The following is a 19,446-nucleotide window of genomic DNA, read 5'->3' as shown; positions in this document are numbered from 1 at the left end:
TTAATCCAGCAGTATTTGATAGATCAGTATTGTCTGGAAGAAGCGTAAAAAATTACAATTCATAAGAAAAGACCAAAAGGTATTACTTATTGATAAGATAAGAAGCCTACAAGATTTTGTAGTAATCTTGATCACCTCAGCTAGATCTCTTAGCGGGAAAAAGTGATTCTGCCCTCTACATTTCAGGGTAGTTCACGAAACATGCAGCAGCTATACCAAATGCTAAGTCTTTTGTTCAAAGCATGACAAACCTTACATTTTCTTAACTTTCACATACAATCCGCAATGACCCGAAATAGCTACTGCATTACTCCCACATCAAAAACCCACTTATCATCGTGACATTGTTACTAGCGATTTCGCATTGAAACTCAAGAGCTGAAGACGGATAGGTTCAAGGAAAAGTATTTGGCAAAAAAAAAAAAAAAAAAAAAAAAAAACATTCAGAGGGCGTATGTTTCACTATTATGGAAGCAAATAACTTTCAAAATGTCTGGTATTCTTCATTGAAAATAAATCTGAACAATTTTTATTTGAACATTTTATGGACTTAATTTGCAGCAATTGCTGCACAAGCCACTAGTAAGATATATAAAGGTTGGTTAAGTTAGGCCTAAATATGTAGTCAATAACGTCAGTACTGCATTTGAGTCACCTTTATTACTTTTATTTCCTGTAGACATAGCCGCTTGCATGAGTTTCCAAGTGTTTGTAGTGGTGCATTAACCCAAATCATCTCATACATTCTAATAATTAATGCATCTTTTATTTCTTGGTAAATATTGTTTTGCAGTTAAACGTTAGCTCAGACAGCAAAGAAATATTAATGACCAAGATGTCGAAACAAATGTTCAGGTTTATTATAACAGTTTGAGTGCCTCTAACGTCATTCGCGTGTTGTGTCTATATTTGTCGCATTCTGCACCTGCAAGAAAAGGAGATTTAACTAATTTATCTATCTGTGACGTAAGAAATCAGACATAACCACATACACAAGTAACCACAATTATGTTATTGGTTTATAATGATGATGATGATAATAATAATAATAATAATAATAATAATAATAATAATAATAATACTTACTTACTGGCTTTTAAGGAACCCGGAGGTTCATTGCCGCCCTCACATAAGCCCGCCATTGGTCCCTATCCTGAGCAAGATTAATCCATTCTCTGTCATCATATCCCACCTCCCTCAAATCCATTTTAATATTATCTTCCCATCTACGTCTCGGCCTCCCTAAAGGTCTTTTTCCCTCCGCCCTCCCAACTAACACTCTATATGCATTTCTGGATTCGCCCATACGTGCTACATGCCCTGCCCATCTCAAACGTCTGGATTTAATGTTCATAATTATGTCAGGTGAAGAATACAATGCGTGCAGTTCTGTGTTGTGTAACTTTCTCCATTCCCCTGTAACTTCATCCCTCTTAGCCCCAAATATTTTCCTAAGCACCTTATTCTCGAACACGCTTAACCTATGTTCCTCTCTCAAAGTGAGAGTCCAAGTTTCACAACCATAAAGAACAACCGGTAATATAACTGTTTTATAAATTCTAACTTTCATATTTTTTGACAGCAGACTGGATGATAAAAGCTTCTCAACCGAATAATAACAGGCATTTCACATATTTATTCTATGTTTAATTTCCTCCCGAGTATCATTTATATTTGTTACTGTTGCTCCAAGATATTTGAACTTGTCCACCTCTTTAAAAGATAAATTTCCAATTTTTATATTTCCATTTCGTACAATATTCTCGTCATGAGACATAATCATATACTTTGTCTTTTCGGGATTTACTTCCAAACCTATCTCTTTACTTGCTTCCAGTAAAATTTCCGTGTTTTCCCTAATCGTTTGTGGATTTTCTCCTAACATATTCATGTCATCTGCATAGACAAGCAGCTGATGTAACCTATTCAATTCCAAACCCTCTCTGTTATCCTGGACTTTCCTTAATAATAATAATAATAATAATAATAATAATAATAATAATAATAATAATAATAATAATGCAATAGATATTGCAATTAGTGCTAAGTGTAGGCTTATAGTAATGCTCGGAAAATTGAAATGATACTCTGTTGTATAAGAACTCTGTAAAATAATCATACTTACTTTTAATTTGTCTTTGGTCAGAACAGTTCTGTAAAAAAAAAAAAAAAACCGGCAGATTTAGTAAATTATGTGAGAATTGGATAATATGAAAGAACACAATATTATAAGCAATTAGGCACTGCAACAACATCTGTATGAATTCTGAGTGTAGTACAGAATTGTTTGTTTGTTGCAGAAACTTCAAATACTTCTGAGCCACGTATGGAGGTCATCATCGTGATCAGCGAAGGTGAAGGGTAAGTGTTAGACTGGTTACTAGTCCTAGAGTGACGTTGTTAAGGATCAAATATACAGGTTTCCTTTCCCTTCGCGAAGTTCCAAAGAGTTGAGTGTTTTGCATGTATAGTAAAACCTCTCATTTTCGGACATCGAAGGGACGTAACAATCTGTCCGCATCTGGGAGGTGTCCTTTATTGGGAGGGAGGCTCCCCACTCTAACTGTGAATTTATAATATGCATTATTATATCCCTTCACGCTTTAAATGAAGTGTATTACTGTAGTTTAATTCTAAATACAGTATACTGTACTACAGTAAATTCTTTGCAACTTTAATTACAGTAGATAAGATCGAAAAAGGAAAATACAGTGCTGTGCCATACAGTTTTATTCTAGGTCTACAGTTATGCAGTACTGTAATTTACAGTTTTCAACTTAACCTTTACGTTCAGGTGCCATGTCTTTCAAAACAGGACAACTGATTGAAGTGAAGAGAATAATCCTACTAACCCTATCATGTGTCGAATACAATTTCACGATCGCGGAAACCTTGACCCATCAGACAGGTTAAATTTTATGATTTTCTTTATCCACCCGCTTCCAGCTAACAAGGGGTAGCCGGCTGGGCTAGTGGTATGCTATGAGGCCCTTATTGTCTTCTTTCATGTTAAGGAATTTCTGTACTAAATTTTCCATTTTTGTAACATATTAGGTCTTCAAATCCAAGTTCTGTCCACAGTCAGGAGGTAAAGCAAGCTTTGAGACTGTGAAACAGCTGTCCGTGTCCGTGTCTGAGAGTGTCCGTAAACGAGAGTTAAATTTATCATTATTTCTATATCATTTCAGTTGGAACATAAACATCTGTCCGTATATGAGGGGTATCCGTATTTTGGGGGTGTCCGTATGGAGATGTCTCACACGACATGGTGTAAAACTATGCAGCTATGGAGTATTAAATACTGGGAAGTTTAAATTGAAATTTGAAGTTAATTGGGAGTTGTAACGGATGTATTGGCGATTATGATATTTAATTAAGGAGGACCTTCACAAATTAATTACTATATGATGGAATCGATGTATTGAAAGTAATTTAAATTTATATGTCAGCGATGTATTTGCAGTGTTGTTTAAAATTGTACAGTCCTGAGTCAGGTTTTTCACATTGTTAGTGAAATCTGTTGTGTAATATTGTGGCTGTATTTATGTTACAAAAAGAGTTAATATTATGATCTCTGTAGCAGTCTATAATCCGTGATATAACTAAACTCCAACAGATATTCATTGGTTTCAAAGTTATTGCTATGTATTTTTGTTATATTATTTTTACTTTGCAAAAAGATAAGAAGAAACGTACTTCCTAAGTTCAAGGCAGCCAAACACAACACTTACCAACTCTGCAAAAGCGTTGACACACATGTAGAGCGCAACAATGGCAGCGTTACATTTCCGTTCGTAGTACTGTATGAGTTTGACGTGATCTGAAAATGAAGTAGTTTCCAGTTTTTACTGTCTTTACGGGGAAAAAAGGTGGTACTCTTGAGGGAATGTGATCAGGGTTTCATAACAACTAAGGGGAATCATCATATCACCCACGCGTTACCTTCATACTGATTGGATGATCGTTGACCTCTGCTGAGGATTGTGTACGTGAGACCAGGCAATAACGTTTTTTATTTTGAATTATCAACTCAGATGGAGAGGCCGGTCAGTGAAAAAGACGAGCTGAAGGGAGGACAATAATTGTGACCAGATCGGCATACTTCGCGAACCCCTCACCTTTGCTGTATTTGTTCGCAAAACTGCCGCACTTCTCCAGAATGTCCTTATTTTCGTTATAGAACACGGAGGAGCCACTGGAGTTCTTGATGAACTGTGCCAGTTTATCTTCTATTAAGTAGCCGCCCGCATCGATCTGGAACATTTGTTAACAGCACGTAATACAATATACAGTGGAAGTACAGCTACCTGGCTGTCGAGTTCTAAAAGTGTAGTTAGTTTGTTTAATATAATTATACCTTATGCTCCGGGCTTCAATTTACAATAGTGATTGAGATGCAACTTGTCTGATATCTCATTTCTTTCAATGATTCATTTTGTATTTGTGTATCATTTCTCATTATATGAAGTATAAACACAAATTGTTTCATTCTACAGAAATTCCATTTCGTTATGTTTGTCTGAAACATTTTTTGAACATTCATTGCACTACAAGTTTGGTTTTGAACATGTCCGTTTCCTTGTATAAATTATATATATATATATATATATATATATATATATATATATATATATATATATATATATATATATATATATATATATACTACTAGGTTCAAAAAGTTCCCGGAATTTTACTACCATTTTTCGTATTAATATATAACAAGGGATATTATACATTTGTTTTGTTGGTAACATTCATGATGTCATTTCCTTAAAGTTTGTTGATAATGGCAATTATTGGTTTTGAGTTGTAGGCAATTGTTTATCATAGTGTTTCGTTTGTTCGTCGCATTTTGTAATTATGTCCACAGAGCAAAGTACAAACATCAAGTTCTGTGTTTTGCTGGGGACATGATCAGTATGGCTGATGAAGATGGTGATTTCTTAAACAAAATGAAACTGGTGCTACTTGTACGACCCAGTCCCTAAACGACAGTCATCTGAGTGGAAATCGAAAACATCTCCTCGGAAGCAAAAATTTCCTAGGGACACTTCCAAAGGCAAAGTTATTTTAAATGTTATGTTTTATTTAACGACGCTCGCAACTGCAGAGGTTATATCAGCATCGCCGGATGTGCCGGAATTTTGTCCCGCAGGAGTTCTTTTCATGCCAGTAAATCTACTGACATGAGCCTGTCGCATTTAAGCACACTTAAAGCAAAGTTATGTTGGAAGTTTTCTTCGACTCTCAGGGTCTCATGCACCATGAGTTCATTCCAGAAGGTCGTACTGTAACGAAAGAATTGTACGTAGAAACCCTCCGTCGCCTCTGGGACGCAGTGAGAAGGAAACGTCCAGAAAAGTGGGTAGAAAACAACTGGTTCCTTATGCGTGACAATGCACCTGCTCATCGCGCAATTATTGTAAAGAATTTTCTTGCCAGGCACAACATAACTGCTTTGGATCACCCAGCATACTCTCCTGATCTCTCACCACCTGATTACTTTCTGTTTCCCCGTCTGAAAAGTCATCTGAAAGGACGGAGATTCAATGCTGAAGAGGTTATCGCAAACGCGACGAGAGCACTAAGACGGGTTTCACAAAATGGCTTCCAGGCCTGCTTCCAGGAACTCTACACGCGTTGGCAAAAGTGTGTTGTTGCGGAAGGCAACTATTTTGAAGGGAATGTTGTAGAATAGTGTTTAAGGTACGTTGTTTCTATGATGCTAGCAAATTCCAGGAACTTTTTGAACCTAGTATGTATATATATTAATAATAATAATAATAATAATAATAATAATAACTGCCTCCCATTGGAGGTAGCCCAGAAGGACTCAGTATACTCTCCTACATGAATTTACATTATTAAATGTTTACATAAATTTTGTAGAAAGAAAATTAAAATAAACATATATGAATTATAAAGCGAAGAAAAAAAAAATAAACAGAGTGAATATGATGACTCAGAATTTGGCAAGAGCGTTTCAAAGCTGAAGTTATGATGTCAGCAGTAAGTGTCTGTGGTAGTTCAAAAGTCTTCCTGAAGCTTTCAAAGAACTTGGGAATCACACCACGAGCTCCAATAAGAAGACCAATCACCTCAATGTCTTCAAGCTGGTATTTTGCTTTGAAGTAATCAACTGTTGGCAGATAAATGTTGATCTTTTCTTGATTGACATCCTCCGGCTGGCTACTCCCCGTTTCAATCCTTGTGGTAGGATCAATTATATATCCTTTCTTGGTAGTCTGGGAATACGCTATGATGTCAATGCGTCTAGAGGAGCCATTATTTATTAGAAGTATTTGCAAGTCAATTTTTCGGAAAATGGTTAATATTAATGAAAATTTAATGGGTCATTATTTGAAATTAACAGATGATTGATTCAAGCCGAAACGCGACGAGTTTGTTAGTGGTTTTTATATCACGTAGAACTTTCTAGCCAATAACTCGGTAGTGTTTTGTTCATAAGAAAAGAAAGTTTTCTCTGGGAAGTGAATTATTATCTATAGAATTAGAGAGAGATTTAAAAAAGAAATAAATCTTCCGGCCTTAATTAAAGATGACCACGAGGATCAGGAAATGAATAGAAAAATATGACGAATTAAAGATGAATATTGTTATAAAAATAAATTGTAATAATTAAAAGCAGTTGATATCAATTATTATAAAATAAAATGTTAAAATCTATACTAATAATAAATCTGTAGCCGAAATTTTTCTGGTAATTTTCGGTTTTCCAAAAGTAATTCGTCCTAACATATATAATTAACCGCCCTGAAACCGAAAAATAGTTTTTTTTTTTTAATTTTTGTCTGTCTGTCTGTCTGTCTGTCTGGATGTTTGTTACCCTTTCACGCGATAATGGCTGAACCGATTTATATGAAAATTGGAATATAAATTAAGTTCGTTGTAACTTAGAATTTAGGCTATATGGCATTCAGAATATTTTATTTAAAAGGGGGGTTATAAGGGGGCTTGAATTAAATAAATTGAAATATCTCCCTTATTATTAATTTTCAATGAAAATATTATATAACAATAGTTTCTTTAAAAATAATTTCCGATAAGTTTTATTCTTTAAAAAATTTTGATAGGACTGATATTTAATGAGATAAATGAGTTTCAAAACTACAATAACAACACCATCTAAAGCGGTGTAATGAAATAAAAAACAAATGACTTCGTCTATAAGGGGCCTTGGACAACAATCGAAAGCGATGAAAGTATGAAACATAGTCTACAGAGAATGTTTCTGTGTTTGTATGAAGTAATATCGGAAGCTAAATTATCCGTTTTGAATCGAGGACAGGTAAGATTAAAATAGCTTCTTATGCACAGAAAACTTGATGCTATTCTGTACATTCGTTTCCTGTATTTCCTAAAATAATTTTTGTGAACAAATGAGTGTCTCTGGATCAAAATGATCGCATTTTAATTTTGATAATACAATTTAAATTAAGTAACATAATAAACGATTTATCCTTCTATCAAACATGAATGTTCCCTGGATCAAATGTCCTATTTTAATTATGTAATTACTTTATATTTATTTCTAACGGGTGCAGCGGAGCGCACGGGTACGGCTAGTATTATCATAAAATTAAACTTATAAATAAAAGATTTTAGTTAAGATTAGCATATGGCATACTCTTAATTAAGACTTTCTGAGTAGTATAAAAGAAATTGCAAGGAATCATTAAGAATTTGAGAGATGATTTTTTCAATTTCAGAAGATGATATTGATAATTGTTTGAAAAATTATATGTCAATTTTGGTAAAGAACTCCAAGCACCAAAAAGTAAACCTGTCACTGACCAATTGAAGAGAGGGATGTTATACTGGGCAGTAAGGTAGGGAATATAACGTTCATAAATGGTCCACTTTTCATGATCAACCTGATGAGCTTGGTTTAGATCCCTCTCCAGGCGTATAGTTGGATCTATGATAATTGCCATTAGTTGTCTGTTCAATGCTATTATGGCCTGATGGCTTTAACTACAGTACACCAGAATAAATAAATAAATAATACATAAACTAACTAACTGAATAACTGAATAACTAAGTAACTAAATAACTAAATAACTAAATAACTGAATAACTAAAATCCGCTCTTCTGTGAGATTCGTCTTCAGACCTGGACCTCTTCATGAACTTCCAAACCCTTCTTTCGAAGAAGACAGGCGACAGCTCGACGGACTATGATGCCTGTTGTTACGCAATAACTCTCCTTTCCGACAAAAGGCCAACACGTGGCCAATTATGATGTAGTGTAATCGTAATAATGGTACTATACATAAGCTCCGAGTTAAACCACATCGTGATATTACTCTACATGGATCCTATTTTAATTGTAGTCTGAAATAGTCGTTGTCTTACCATGCCGAGATGTTTAGCACAGCAATGCAGGAGGCACTGAAAAAGAATGCAGACGAAGCCACTGTTATTTTGGGTATATACAGATGAACCGTAGTTAATGCTATTAATTTCAGGGGTTTATTCTTTGAGATATTTCAAAGAAAATAGTTAATACAATTTTGCTCGGTTTTGCTTTCTTTTCGAGATAATTTTTTTATGAAACATTCCATAGCGTGGTTCGGGAAAGCCATTGACTTAGTTCCCAATATGCTCAGTCAATTTAAGAGAGCAGTCTATTATGGTAATAAATGATTGAAAGAATTTTAGTTTTGTCGTTTGAATGTGCAGAAATTTGATCCGAACAAACGTAACATTGAACAATTCCTTTGTAGAACGGAAAGTTTGTATTGAGCAAGTCATGAAAATCGATTTTTCATGTACCTGAAATACAGATGGCCTAAACGTGTTACGAATTTTAAAGTGTAACTTGCAGTCCTGTTGCCATTAAGGGTGATACCACGAAGTTAACTTCACTTTCCTTGAGATAGTCGTTTAAGAAATACAGGTAGCATTGTTTGTACTCACGACATATCGCTTCTTGACTTCTTTGTCTGCGTCGCCCGGAGTGTAAGTCATAGAAGCTGAAAATGAATCATATTAGAACATATTATGAAACTAATTTCCAGCTATTTCATTTCTACTCTTGAAGCTTGGTTTGCATTAGTTGCCACCAGCATTGTACTAGGTGAGCGGATTATCTGTGAAATGCGAGTGCGTCACGGAGTTGACGGGTCGCAGAGCGTCTGCTCCCGGTCGGCCGACGACAAGATTTCGCGGTTAAACCTTCGACACTAGAGAGACTCTAACAAAATACTACTTACTGTTGTTTTAAAAAAAAAGGTAATGATCTCACCCATGTCTGAAGTAAATAATTTTATTTTTGGTTGATTATTTAACGACGCTGTGTCAACTACCTGGTTATTTAGCGTCGATGGGTTTGGTGACAGCGAGATGGTATTTCGATAGATGTGGCCGAGGATTCACCATATATTACCTAACATTCGCCTTACCAGGTAATAACCCAACCAGGTAATCAGCCCAAGCGGGAATCGAACGCAACTCTGGATCAGCAGGAAAGCATCTTAGTAAAGTAAATCGTTAAAACATATTTTATCAAAGTCCAGGATGCTAGAAAACGGTTTTTGCTATAAAATATTGAAAATATACAGAAAATACAGGCCAATCTTAATGTCGAAATATTGACGAACATAAAAAAAATATGCATATATCCACGAACAACAATGCGTCAATCATAATAATTAAACGTGAAACATGCAATTACTTAGTTCCATTAAGATATACAGCTCCGATACAAATACGTATTTTCATATGTACTTTTTCATCACTAGTTACTATTCTTAATGTTGCTGTTGAAATGTAACGATTTACTCTTCCATATAAGTAATTAAATTGCGTTAACTAATTAATTTAAGTAAGCAAATGTTGATTAGCCAGTCGTCCACTCTCTCGTCTTCAGATTCCACTCCATCCTCCACTGGCACTATTCCATCATATCGTATTTTATCTATTTCTTAATTAAGTAAGAGGAAGAGAGAGAAAAAACCCAATATGAGGATAGTTGTCCTTAAAGGGTTAAAAAAATGATACAGCCTAATTGGATTGTAAACATATCGGAATATAATAAAAAAAAATAAATTCACGTTAAGGATATGAAATTTCTAGGATTGATATTGGTAATAAATTGATATCTATTAAGTTTTATTTATATTCTAGGTTTATGGGTTCTATATAATTCATGTCTTATATTTCGACTTATGGTATATCTAATACTCCTTTGTGTTTTGGTTATAAATCATATAAGGTATTTGATTCTGTAGTAGCCAGACAGTTTTAGGTATGTTGTTGGCAACTGCTGGGTTTCTTACCCTTTGGTTTTGTCTCTTCTACGCATCTGTTGAATATTCGCACATCTTTCTCGGTGTACTGAGGTTCAGGTCGCCGGCAACACTGTGCACAAACAAAATTCACTGCTTGAATATATTCAAATAAATCGTTCTAATATTATTAAGCCCCGTTTTCATCAACACCGGTAAATTCCTTGTTAACTTAGTTTCCTAAAACTAGGTTAATAGCATTATCTTGGATAACAATGAACTCTGTGTACACTGGCGTTCAAAGAAATCTGACCTAGAATTTTTCTGATCGTGTAAGCGAACTTTCCAACCACGAGATGTCAGAACCAAAGATATAACAAAAGGACAAACTTTGATATAGTTTCACTATACTGGGTGTTCATTTCAAAGTGTGTCATGACGTCACTGTTGTGAGTCAGCGATTTGAAGCGAGCTTCAGTTTTCTAAGTCAGAGAAGTTGCTTATTAATCAAGGCGTTCAATCTGAACTTGAGAACGTGTACGGTATAACTTGAACGTCGTAGCAACAGATGGCGGTCTGTACGGTCTGTGTGCTACCATAACCTCTTTCGAACTGTGTTTTGCTCGGCCAAGTCGTACGTAGAGTGTTATCAGTTGCGTACGGTAACATTCCACAACACAAATCAAATGCTCCGTGTCCATGTTGACCGTCGAAATTAATGTCAACAAATACGTAAGTAATCATCTTAACTCTCTCCCCATATCCCGACAGTAAGAAAAAAACCTACCTCAGTACATCTTTCCAAACAGTTCACATTCCTGCCACTACCGGCGTTACCGTACATATCGGTAAGTAATTTCAGAATGAACGTCGTACTTGCTAGGCAACTTCTCAGACATATTGGTTATACGCCTCTGCGGAAGTGTAGGAAGATTGAATTCTCTAGGCTCATCGACTAGCCATATGACGGCATACAGAGAGCCATGAGACACTTTGTAGTCCCGTCGCTCTAATTTCCGGCAGCCAATCACGTTGCAGGTCGGCTACATTTAAACGTGTGCGTCTTGTGATTCGCTGATGAAGACGTTAAGCATTTCCTAAGGCTCGATAAATACTTAATATAATCGCCCGCCATTTTGGCTCTTTCGTTTGCGTTCGCAGAAAGCACACGAAGACGTTATTTGCCGCTCAATTATTTGCTGAATTACAGTGCGTCTGATTTATTATCATAGGAGCTACGACATGATAATGTTTAACGGGGTGGCAAATAGATCCCTCGTCTGGTAGCTCGGCAACGAAAGAACAAAAATGGCGAACGATACTACCTACCTAGACCTTATAGAGCCTTCACTTCCTAAGACGTAAGCAAAGAGGAGGAGTCACGCCGGGAATAACAGCGTCGCGACTATAGTTCTCAATAGATGGCACTAATATAGGGATAGGTAAAAAAATGTTTGGGAAAATGATGACGTAGATTAAGTATAAATTATTCTCATAATTAGCATTAATAATAACTAAAAAAACCACACTTACACGATCAAACAATCGATCACTATCGATTAGTAGGGTTCAGGTGTCTTTGAACGCCAGTGTACACCACGCCTTTTATTATCTTAGTTTTCTCAAACGTAGATTTAGTTTCAATTCACTTTGATCCATAAAATTTTCATATTGAAAGGAGTACCATCTGTTTGATACTGCTCGAAACGAGGCAGTCTTGGGACAATTGATTATCTCCATATGAGCAACAATAAAAACAAAATGAATATGAGTTGAATGATAAAGCTAATGAATTACCATAAAGAACTATGAACATTGATGGAAGAAGAAGAAAGAGGTCTAACGTAACATACCGATACGAAGAGAAAGATCTATTACTCAAACTCAAACAGAAACAAATGAATGTGGCTGAAAACAAAAACTGTAAGTGGATGTGTTCCATATTGTAGAAAAATGAGTGCAAAAGAAGCTACAAGAAGTGAGACGATGGCTTTACTGCTACTGTTCTTTCTTACAGAAAACAAAAGAAGTAATAATCCTACATTTAAAGACAAATATCGTAACGTTACCATGACAACTTTTAGTGACAAAAGACGTCCTTTTGCTATGAGGAAGATTTTCTTTGTTATTGTCTGGATCAACACGTTACCTTTACCTTCAGATTCTTACGTGTACCGTCTTCAGAACGCAGCGAACGGCTCAATAAAGGGCTAAAATACATTTCAGGCTTGTAATAAAATAAAGGTGATCGACTTGAAATCATGGGAGTATTTAATTCTGCGTCAACTATATCCGTGAATTCGGGATCTGGAATTGTAAATGAATACACAATGCAATTATTTGTGTTGAACTTATATTCCTGATTTTATTTCAATAAAACTCTGTATTATAAAATGATGTAATATTTTTATGCCACCGGTATATGACTCCTTTAAGGAAAGCGACATTTTCACAGAATAGTACATTATGCAACGAGCCTATAGTGGTAGTATAATAATTTTCATACGAGCGTCTTAATTACCATTATAGTCAAGTTTCATACGACTTTTTATGCTCGATCTTATTTCTAACTTGAAATTATTCATAAGTATTCATGTTATTCTTATCTGACTGAGGAGCGGAACTGACCTTGTGCAATACCTCGTAAATTGTGAGATGTGCGCAGACGGGAAAGTATTGATTTTTTCCGAGAAACAAATGTCGACATTGACCTTGATATAATCTTGAGAGTAAAATAAACATTAATCTTGATATAACCTTGAAATTGAATTAGACATGAAAAACAGATGACAAATTGAATTTATTTGAATATTATTTACAATTAACCCTAATTATTATAGTAACAGAACTAGTTGTCTTTCGATTGCATATCCGAGAATAATCGATACTTGCGCTTTCATATTGCTACAATGGTATTTTCTGATTGGTGGAACATTGAACTTTAATGAATAGGTGTACTTTGATGAAGTCCATAAAGGGCTACTACCAGGTGTATAATTACTACATTTCGGCATGGTCGAGCATAAAAATCTTATCATTTTATTTTTACCCATTTCCGTAACCTAGCGTTATGCCGATCGTGCAAACTCTTGATAGTTTTAAGCCCTAAAATTTTACTCTTTAAGCTTTCAGTTCTGTGTTAACTGAATAATTATTTACATCACAGGTAAAATTATATTTTTTCTCCCCTTTTCCGTAACTTCTTCTTCTCCTTAGTACTTTGTGATCTAGAGTACTCACGCTCACCTCGATCTGAAACTTCCACGCATCTTGCGAATATAAAGAGAGTAGCTATACAGAAAAATGAAGTTATTGGTCCCATAGCTGATCTTTACACTCGATCACTGCAGTTTCCAAGAGTCGACAAATACATAATTTATTATGGTCATTTCCCGTCTGTAATAAATTCCAATAACTTGCTTCATAAATTTCATTCTCATTGTCCGCTCTACTAAAAATAGGCACTTACCGTGCAGGTTCACGAATATTAACACATTAAATGACGTCATTTTACATGAGCGCTGAAGTGGGAATGAAATTATACCAATTACATGATTGCTAAATAGAGAAGGAAGTAACTTACAATATCAGCTACTCAACCCATTAGTTTTTGTACAAGTTGCAATGACACATTTCCGTTGTGTAGTGAAAAGTATAATTTTTACGTTTTCTGTGTAGCTGTTCATACTGGTTGATGTACGAGTAAATGATTCCATATTCCGGCACGTGTTTTGGAAAGTTTATAATTCATTTACACTCAAATTCTTATGCAGGGAGATACTGTTTAATTTTTTTTTTCTCTTAAGTCCTTTTCTTTTACTGCAGTTAACTAACTTGCTACGTTTGATATCTATTATGTCAAAGTACTGTTTTTCATAATTTAAAGTCCATGATAATAGACAGGGTTTGGAATTGAACGGGTTACATCAGCTTCTTGTCTATGTGGATGACGTGAATATGTTAGGAGAAAATCCACAAACGATTAGGGAAAACACGGGAATTTTAGTGGAAGCAAGTAAAGGGATAGGTTTCGAAGTAAATCCCGAACAGACAAAGTAATTATATGATTATGTCTCGTGACCAAAATAATGTACAAAATGGAAATATAAAAATTGGAGGTTTATCCTTCGAAGAGGTGGAAAAATTCAAATATCTTGGAGCAACAATAACAAATATAAATGACACTCAGGAGAAAATTAAACGCAGAATAAATATGGGAAATGCCTGTTATTATTCGGTTGAGAAGCTCTTATCATCCAGTCTGCTGTCCAAAAATCTGAAAGTTAGAATTTATAAAACAGTTATATTACCGGTTGTTCTGTATGGTTGTGAAACTTGGACTCTCACTTTGAGAGAGGAACATAGGTTAAGGGTGTCTGAGAATAAGGTGCTAAGGAAAATATTTGGGGCTAAGAGGGATGAAGTTACAGGAGAATGGAGAAAGTTACATAACACAGAACTGCACGCATTGCATTCTTCACCTAACATAATTAGGAACATTAAATCCAGACGTTTGAGATGGGCAGGGCATGTAGTACGTATGGGCGAATCCAGAAATGCATATAGAGTGTTAGTTGGGAGACCAGAGGGAAAAAGACCTTTAGGGAGGCCGAGACGTAGATGGGAGGATAATATTAAAATGGATTTGAGGGAGGTGGGTTATGATGGTAGGGACTGGTTTAATCTTGCTCAGGGTAGGGACCAATGGCGGGCTTATGTGAGGGCGGCAATGAACCTCCGGGTTCCTTAAAGGCCATTTGTAAGTAAGTAAGTATTATTTTTCATATTTATATCGTCCTTCACCCTCTTCTCCATATTCTACTTTCCATTTTTAGTCCACTGTTTGTTCATACTATTCACATATTTAATACTTCTTATCATTTTAAAGTATATCTACTTCGTGTTACATATCCATATTCCTTTTGCATACTGATTTAATAATAAAGTTGTGAGTAACTGTTCGATGCGATATACAACACTACATATTTGATAATATAATTATCTGTAGTAATGACGTGGGTGCTGTTTCACCTTATTGATAATTATTACGTTAATAAGGTGAAACCACGAGTGCAATTTAATCGGTTTATTCAACGAATAAAATTAAATAACTTGCAAAACCGAATTACTTACGTAAATGATAATAATTATTATAAAACACAGCAATAAGACATTATTATGTTTCCTTGTAATGAAGTTCAAAAACAAATTGCTATCTATCACGGCATACTAGATACTATCAAATACCCTACTATAATAATACCGGTCAGCTAGCAGTTTTACGTGCGAACGACGACGGTGCTGCTACCTACCTACCGGGGTGGAGATACTCGCGAAACAAGCTGTAATCAACTGCAATATATTGTTGCTGGGCTAGTTAATTTGTTAATAGTTTTATGAATTAGTACTAGTGTTAAAATGTCAGGGTGTATATGTGCTGTTTATAATTGTGACAATTGCAGCATTACAAATTGCTCCAAATCGTACTTTCGATTTCCGACAGTTCATAAAACGTGAGTCAACAACATTCTTTAGTAGGCCTAATTCCTTCGTCTTTGTGTAGATAGAAAAATACAAATTAGTTTTTTTTTATTTAGACCTAATAAATAAATAGAATTTAAAATGTATTGATAATTTTAAGGGTTTATCAAATTAAGTTTTATTGTTGTCCACATGCCTTTACTAATTATTACAAGCATCAGATTGCTATCAATTTCATCTTTGCAGTTGTCAGCAATGTGTACATAAAACATTACTGTAAATTCATTCCTAATATCAGATTGATTTTGTCTCGGTAAACCAAAAAAAAAAAAAAAAAAAAAATTTGTAACAATTAATTACGGAAAGTAATATGAAGTATGCAATATTTCTCATAATATGCAGCTTTGCTATAAGATAATAATTTTACATTAAATACTATTCAACATTTCTTAAGTGTATCATGTATAATTCCACATTAGTAACTCACGTGTTAAACAATAGTCCGAATCACGCTATGTTAATATTTGTATATGTGGACGTAATTCCATCCCTCTCCGCTAGATGTCAGGTCCGCGATATTTCGCACCCACGCCAATGCTGCTAGTATACAGCTGTCCGGTATTACTATAGTGAGGTATTTGATACTATTGCCAACTACTCAGAGCGGAAATACGAAACAACAATACTTAACCTCAAAAGTAAGATTGGTACATTAACAGAATAAAAACACGAAACGTTTTTACAGTCATTTATTTATTACTTGAAATTACAGTTATTGAAAACACAAATTTTCAATTAAATTTTATTAGCATTTCTTTATTTCCTGCGATTAGCACTGAAGTATTGTCTGAGCCATCTTATTAGATAAGACGTTTCCTTACAAAGCGTCTTATCAAGAAACACATTTGTGATCGGTTGCTTTTAAGGCGATTTTGAAACGTTGTTGGCCAATATCACAAATTCAGCCTGTAACTTGATTAGTCAAAACAACATTTTTAGAGTCACCGGCTTAGCTCAGTCGAATAAGGCGATTGCTTGCCGATACAGAATTTCGCTCTGGCACGGGTTCGATTCCCGCGTCGGCTAATTACCTGGTTGGGTTTATTGCGAGGCTTTCCCCAACAGTAAGGCGAATGTCAGGTAATCTGCGGCAAATCCTCGGGCTCATCTCGCAAAATACCATCTCGCTATCGTCAATGCCACCGACTCTAAATAACCGAGCAGTTTATACAACGTCGTTAAATAATTAACTTGTGTCTGTAGTCCATCCCAAATGTTTGAGTTGTTTTCCTCGAAGAGAACTATATCGTGTTATGTGTGATAGCCGTGAGGTAAAGATGATGTGCATGGAAATTGCGGTCGTTGGTTCAAATCCTGCACTGGACATGAGTGTGTTGTCTTGGATGGAAGTACACATCGTGCTAATGCCAACTAGCAGCCATCCCATCATGTGTCTTGTTGAATTTTAGATGGTAACGCTCTTGAATAGGCAGAACTAACTAATTCTGACAGAAAATAAGAAAATAGGTGTTTCTTTATTTAATAAATATGTTCGCAGTGAACACAGAAGGAATTTTTGATACTAATTCATACGACAAGAAATCAAGAAGAAAATCTTTGTAAGATAAATACTACCTTACTGGCTTTTAAGGAACCCGGAGGTTCATTGCCGCCCTCACATAAGCCCGCCATTGGTCCCTATCCCGAGCAAGATTAATCCAGTCTCCATCATCACATCCCACCTCCTTCAAATCCATTTTAATATTATCCTCCCATCTACGTCTCGGTCTCCCTAAAGGTCTTTTTCCCTCCAGCCTCCCAACTAACACTCTATATGCATTTCTGGATTCGCCTATACGTGCTACATGCCCTGTCCATCTCAAACGTCTGGATTTAATGTTCCTAATTATGTCAGGTGAAGAATACAATGCGTGCAGTTCTGTGTTGTGTAACTTTCTCTATTCTCCTGTAACTTCATCCCTTTTAGCCCCAAATATTTTCCTAAGAACCTTATTCTCAAACACCCTTAACCTATGTTCCTCTCTCAAAGTGAGAGTCCAAGTTTCACAACCATACAGAACAACCGGTAATATAAACTGTTTTATAAATTCTAACTTTCAGATTTTTTGACAGCAGACTGGATGATGAAAGCTTCTCAACCGAATAATAACAGGCATTTCCCATATTTATTCTGTGTTTAATTTCTTCCCGAGTGTCATTTATATTTGTTACTGTTGCTTCAAGATGTTTGAACTTCTCCACCTCTTCAAAAGATAAATTTCCAATTTTTATATTTCCATTTCGTACGATATTCCCGTCACGAGACATAATCATATACTTTGTCTTTTCGGGATTTACTCCCAAACCTATCTCTTTACTTGCTTCCAGTAAAATTCCCGTGTTTTCCCTAATCGTTTGTGGATTGTAAGATAAATGGGAAACAATTTTGTTAAACGTTTGCATTTACTGAAAAATGTTATATTTCGCAGAGAAATTTACCTGTGGTGTAATTGATATGAACGAATTATTCCAAAAGGTTGAAGGTTGTAGACACTGTGCAGAGAAACGTTTTTTTGGCAATGGGTTGCTGAGCATAATTGTGCAACTTTTTCTAAATCTAATTGATCAATTATCTATTTAGTTAACTCATGAGTAGTCGCGCGGCATACAATAGTAATCCAGTCATATATATTTTTGCGTCATCATCACGCAACCGTCACCAATCGTACGGAAACCAGTGTACCTTCCTGCAATATTGTGCTGCACATTTTCAATTTATTCTCATGTACTGAAATGTATTGGTAACAATTTTATTTTGAATTACTTTTGAGTGAATTATAATTGTATACCACGCCGACTTCTGACATGAGCTTTCTTTATCAAGTAGGACTTTAATTATTTTATTACCGTGTTATCTCAGGGTGCTAATGACCCGTGATACGTCCATGGCTGTAGAGTAACGAGCCCGGGTTCAAATTCTGATTGGGACAAGTTACCTGGTTCAGGTTTTCTCCTAGGTTTTCCCCAACCAATTGAAGCAGAATTACTGGGTAACATTCGGCATTGGACTTCAGACTTATTTTACCATCATAATTTTATTACATTATCCCCTTTCATGATCATCATCATCATCATTATCATATTCGTCATTCATCTCCGTTTTTTCCCTTATTTCAGGTATGCTTCGACATTTATCCCTACAGCCTACACAGTCCCTTTAGTACGTAGGAATCACCATGGTATCCTTGGTCTTTGAACCCCAGTCCCACGAGTATGTATGTTTGTAATCTCGCTTTTGTTCAGCTTCCGATTTATGTGGTCTTTTCTGAATTCTTATATCCTTGGGCATTCCTCTTAGTACATTTCACTGGCCGTGAAGGTGTTTTTCGCTAAATTTATTGCGAATATTTGAAATATTCACTACTACTCTCACAAACAGAATCTCGTAACATTTGCAATTTAACACGCATATAAATGATATTTTTTTCCTCTGATAACGTTAACGATAAGCTACTGCAGTGATGTCAATTGATGCCCACAGGGGCAAGCGCGCGCTTTAGAGCTCAGGAGAGCCTAAGCGCTTTACAGCGGAAAGAAAAGAGACAGACGAAAGTGGTAGTATATGCCGCTTGGTCGAGCTATATTCAGGGATGGCCAGTACCGATTCAATAGATAAAGGGAAGAGAACTTATTAAAACTGTATCCGTGTTAA

General features: G+C 35.6%; 1 protein-coding gene across 1 annotated transcript; it reads right to left on the bottom strand.

Annotated features, from left to right (window-relative positions):
* Positions 1 to 511: 511 nt before the first annotated feature.
* Positions 512 to 12,559, bottom strand: LOC138697184 (uncharacterized). The gene is made up of 8 exons (XM_069822750.1): positions 12,409 to 12,559; positions 10,305 to 10,386; positions 8,944 to 8,999; positions 8,380 to 8,415; positions 4,119 to 4,254; positions 3,732 to 3,820; positions 2,126 to 2,153; positions 512 to 925 (listed from the first exon to the last, which is right to left on the bottom strand). The coding sequence occupies exons 1-8, from the start codon at positions 12,514 to 12,516 to the stop codon at positions 861 to 863; spliced, it is 600 nt and encodes a 199-aa protein (XP_069678851.1). The 5' UTR covers positions 12,517 to 12,559; the 3' UTR covers positions 512 to 860.
* Between the last annotated feature and the right edge of the window lie 6,887 nt (positions 12,560 to 19,446).

Source organism: Periplaneta americana, chromosome 3, assembly GCF_040183065.1.
Source record: "Periplaneta americana isolate PAMFEO1 chromosome 3, P.americana_PAMFEO1_priV1, whole genome shotgun sequence".
Lineage (NCBI taxonomy): Eukaryota > Metazoa > Arthropoda > Insecta > Blattodea > Blattidae > Periplaneta > Periplaneta americana.
Note: the sequence above shows the minus strand (reverse complement) of the source record. Positions and strands in the feature narration are given on the sequence as shown.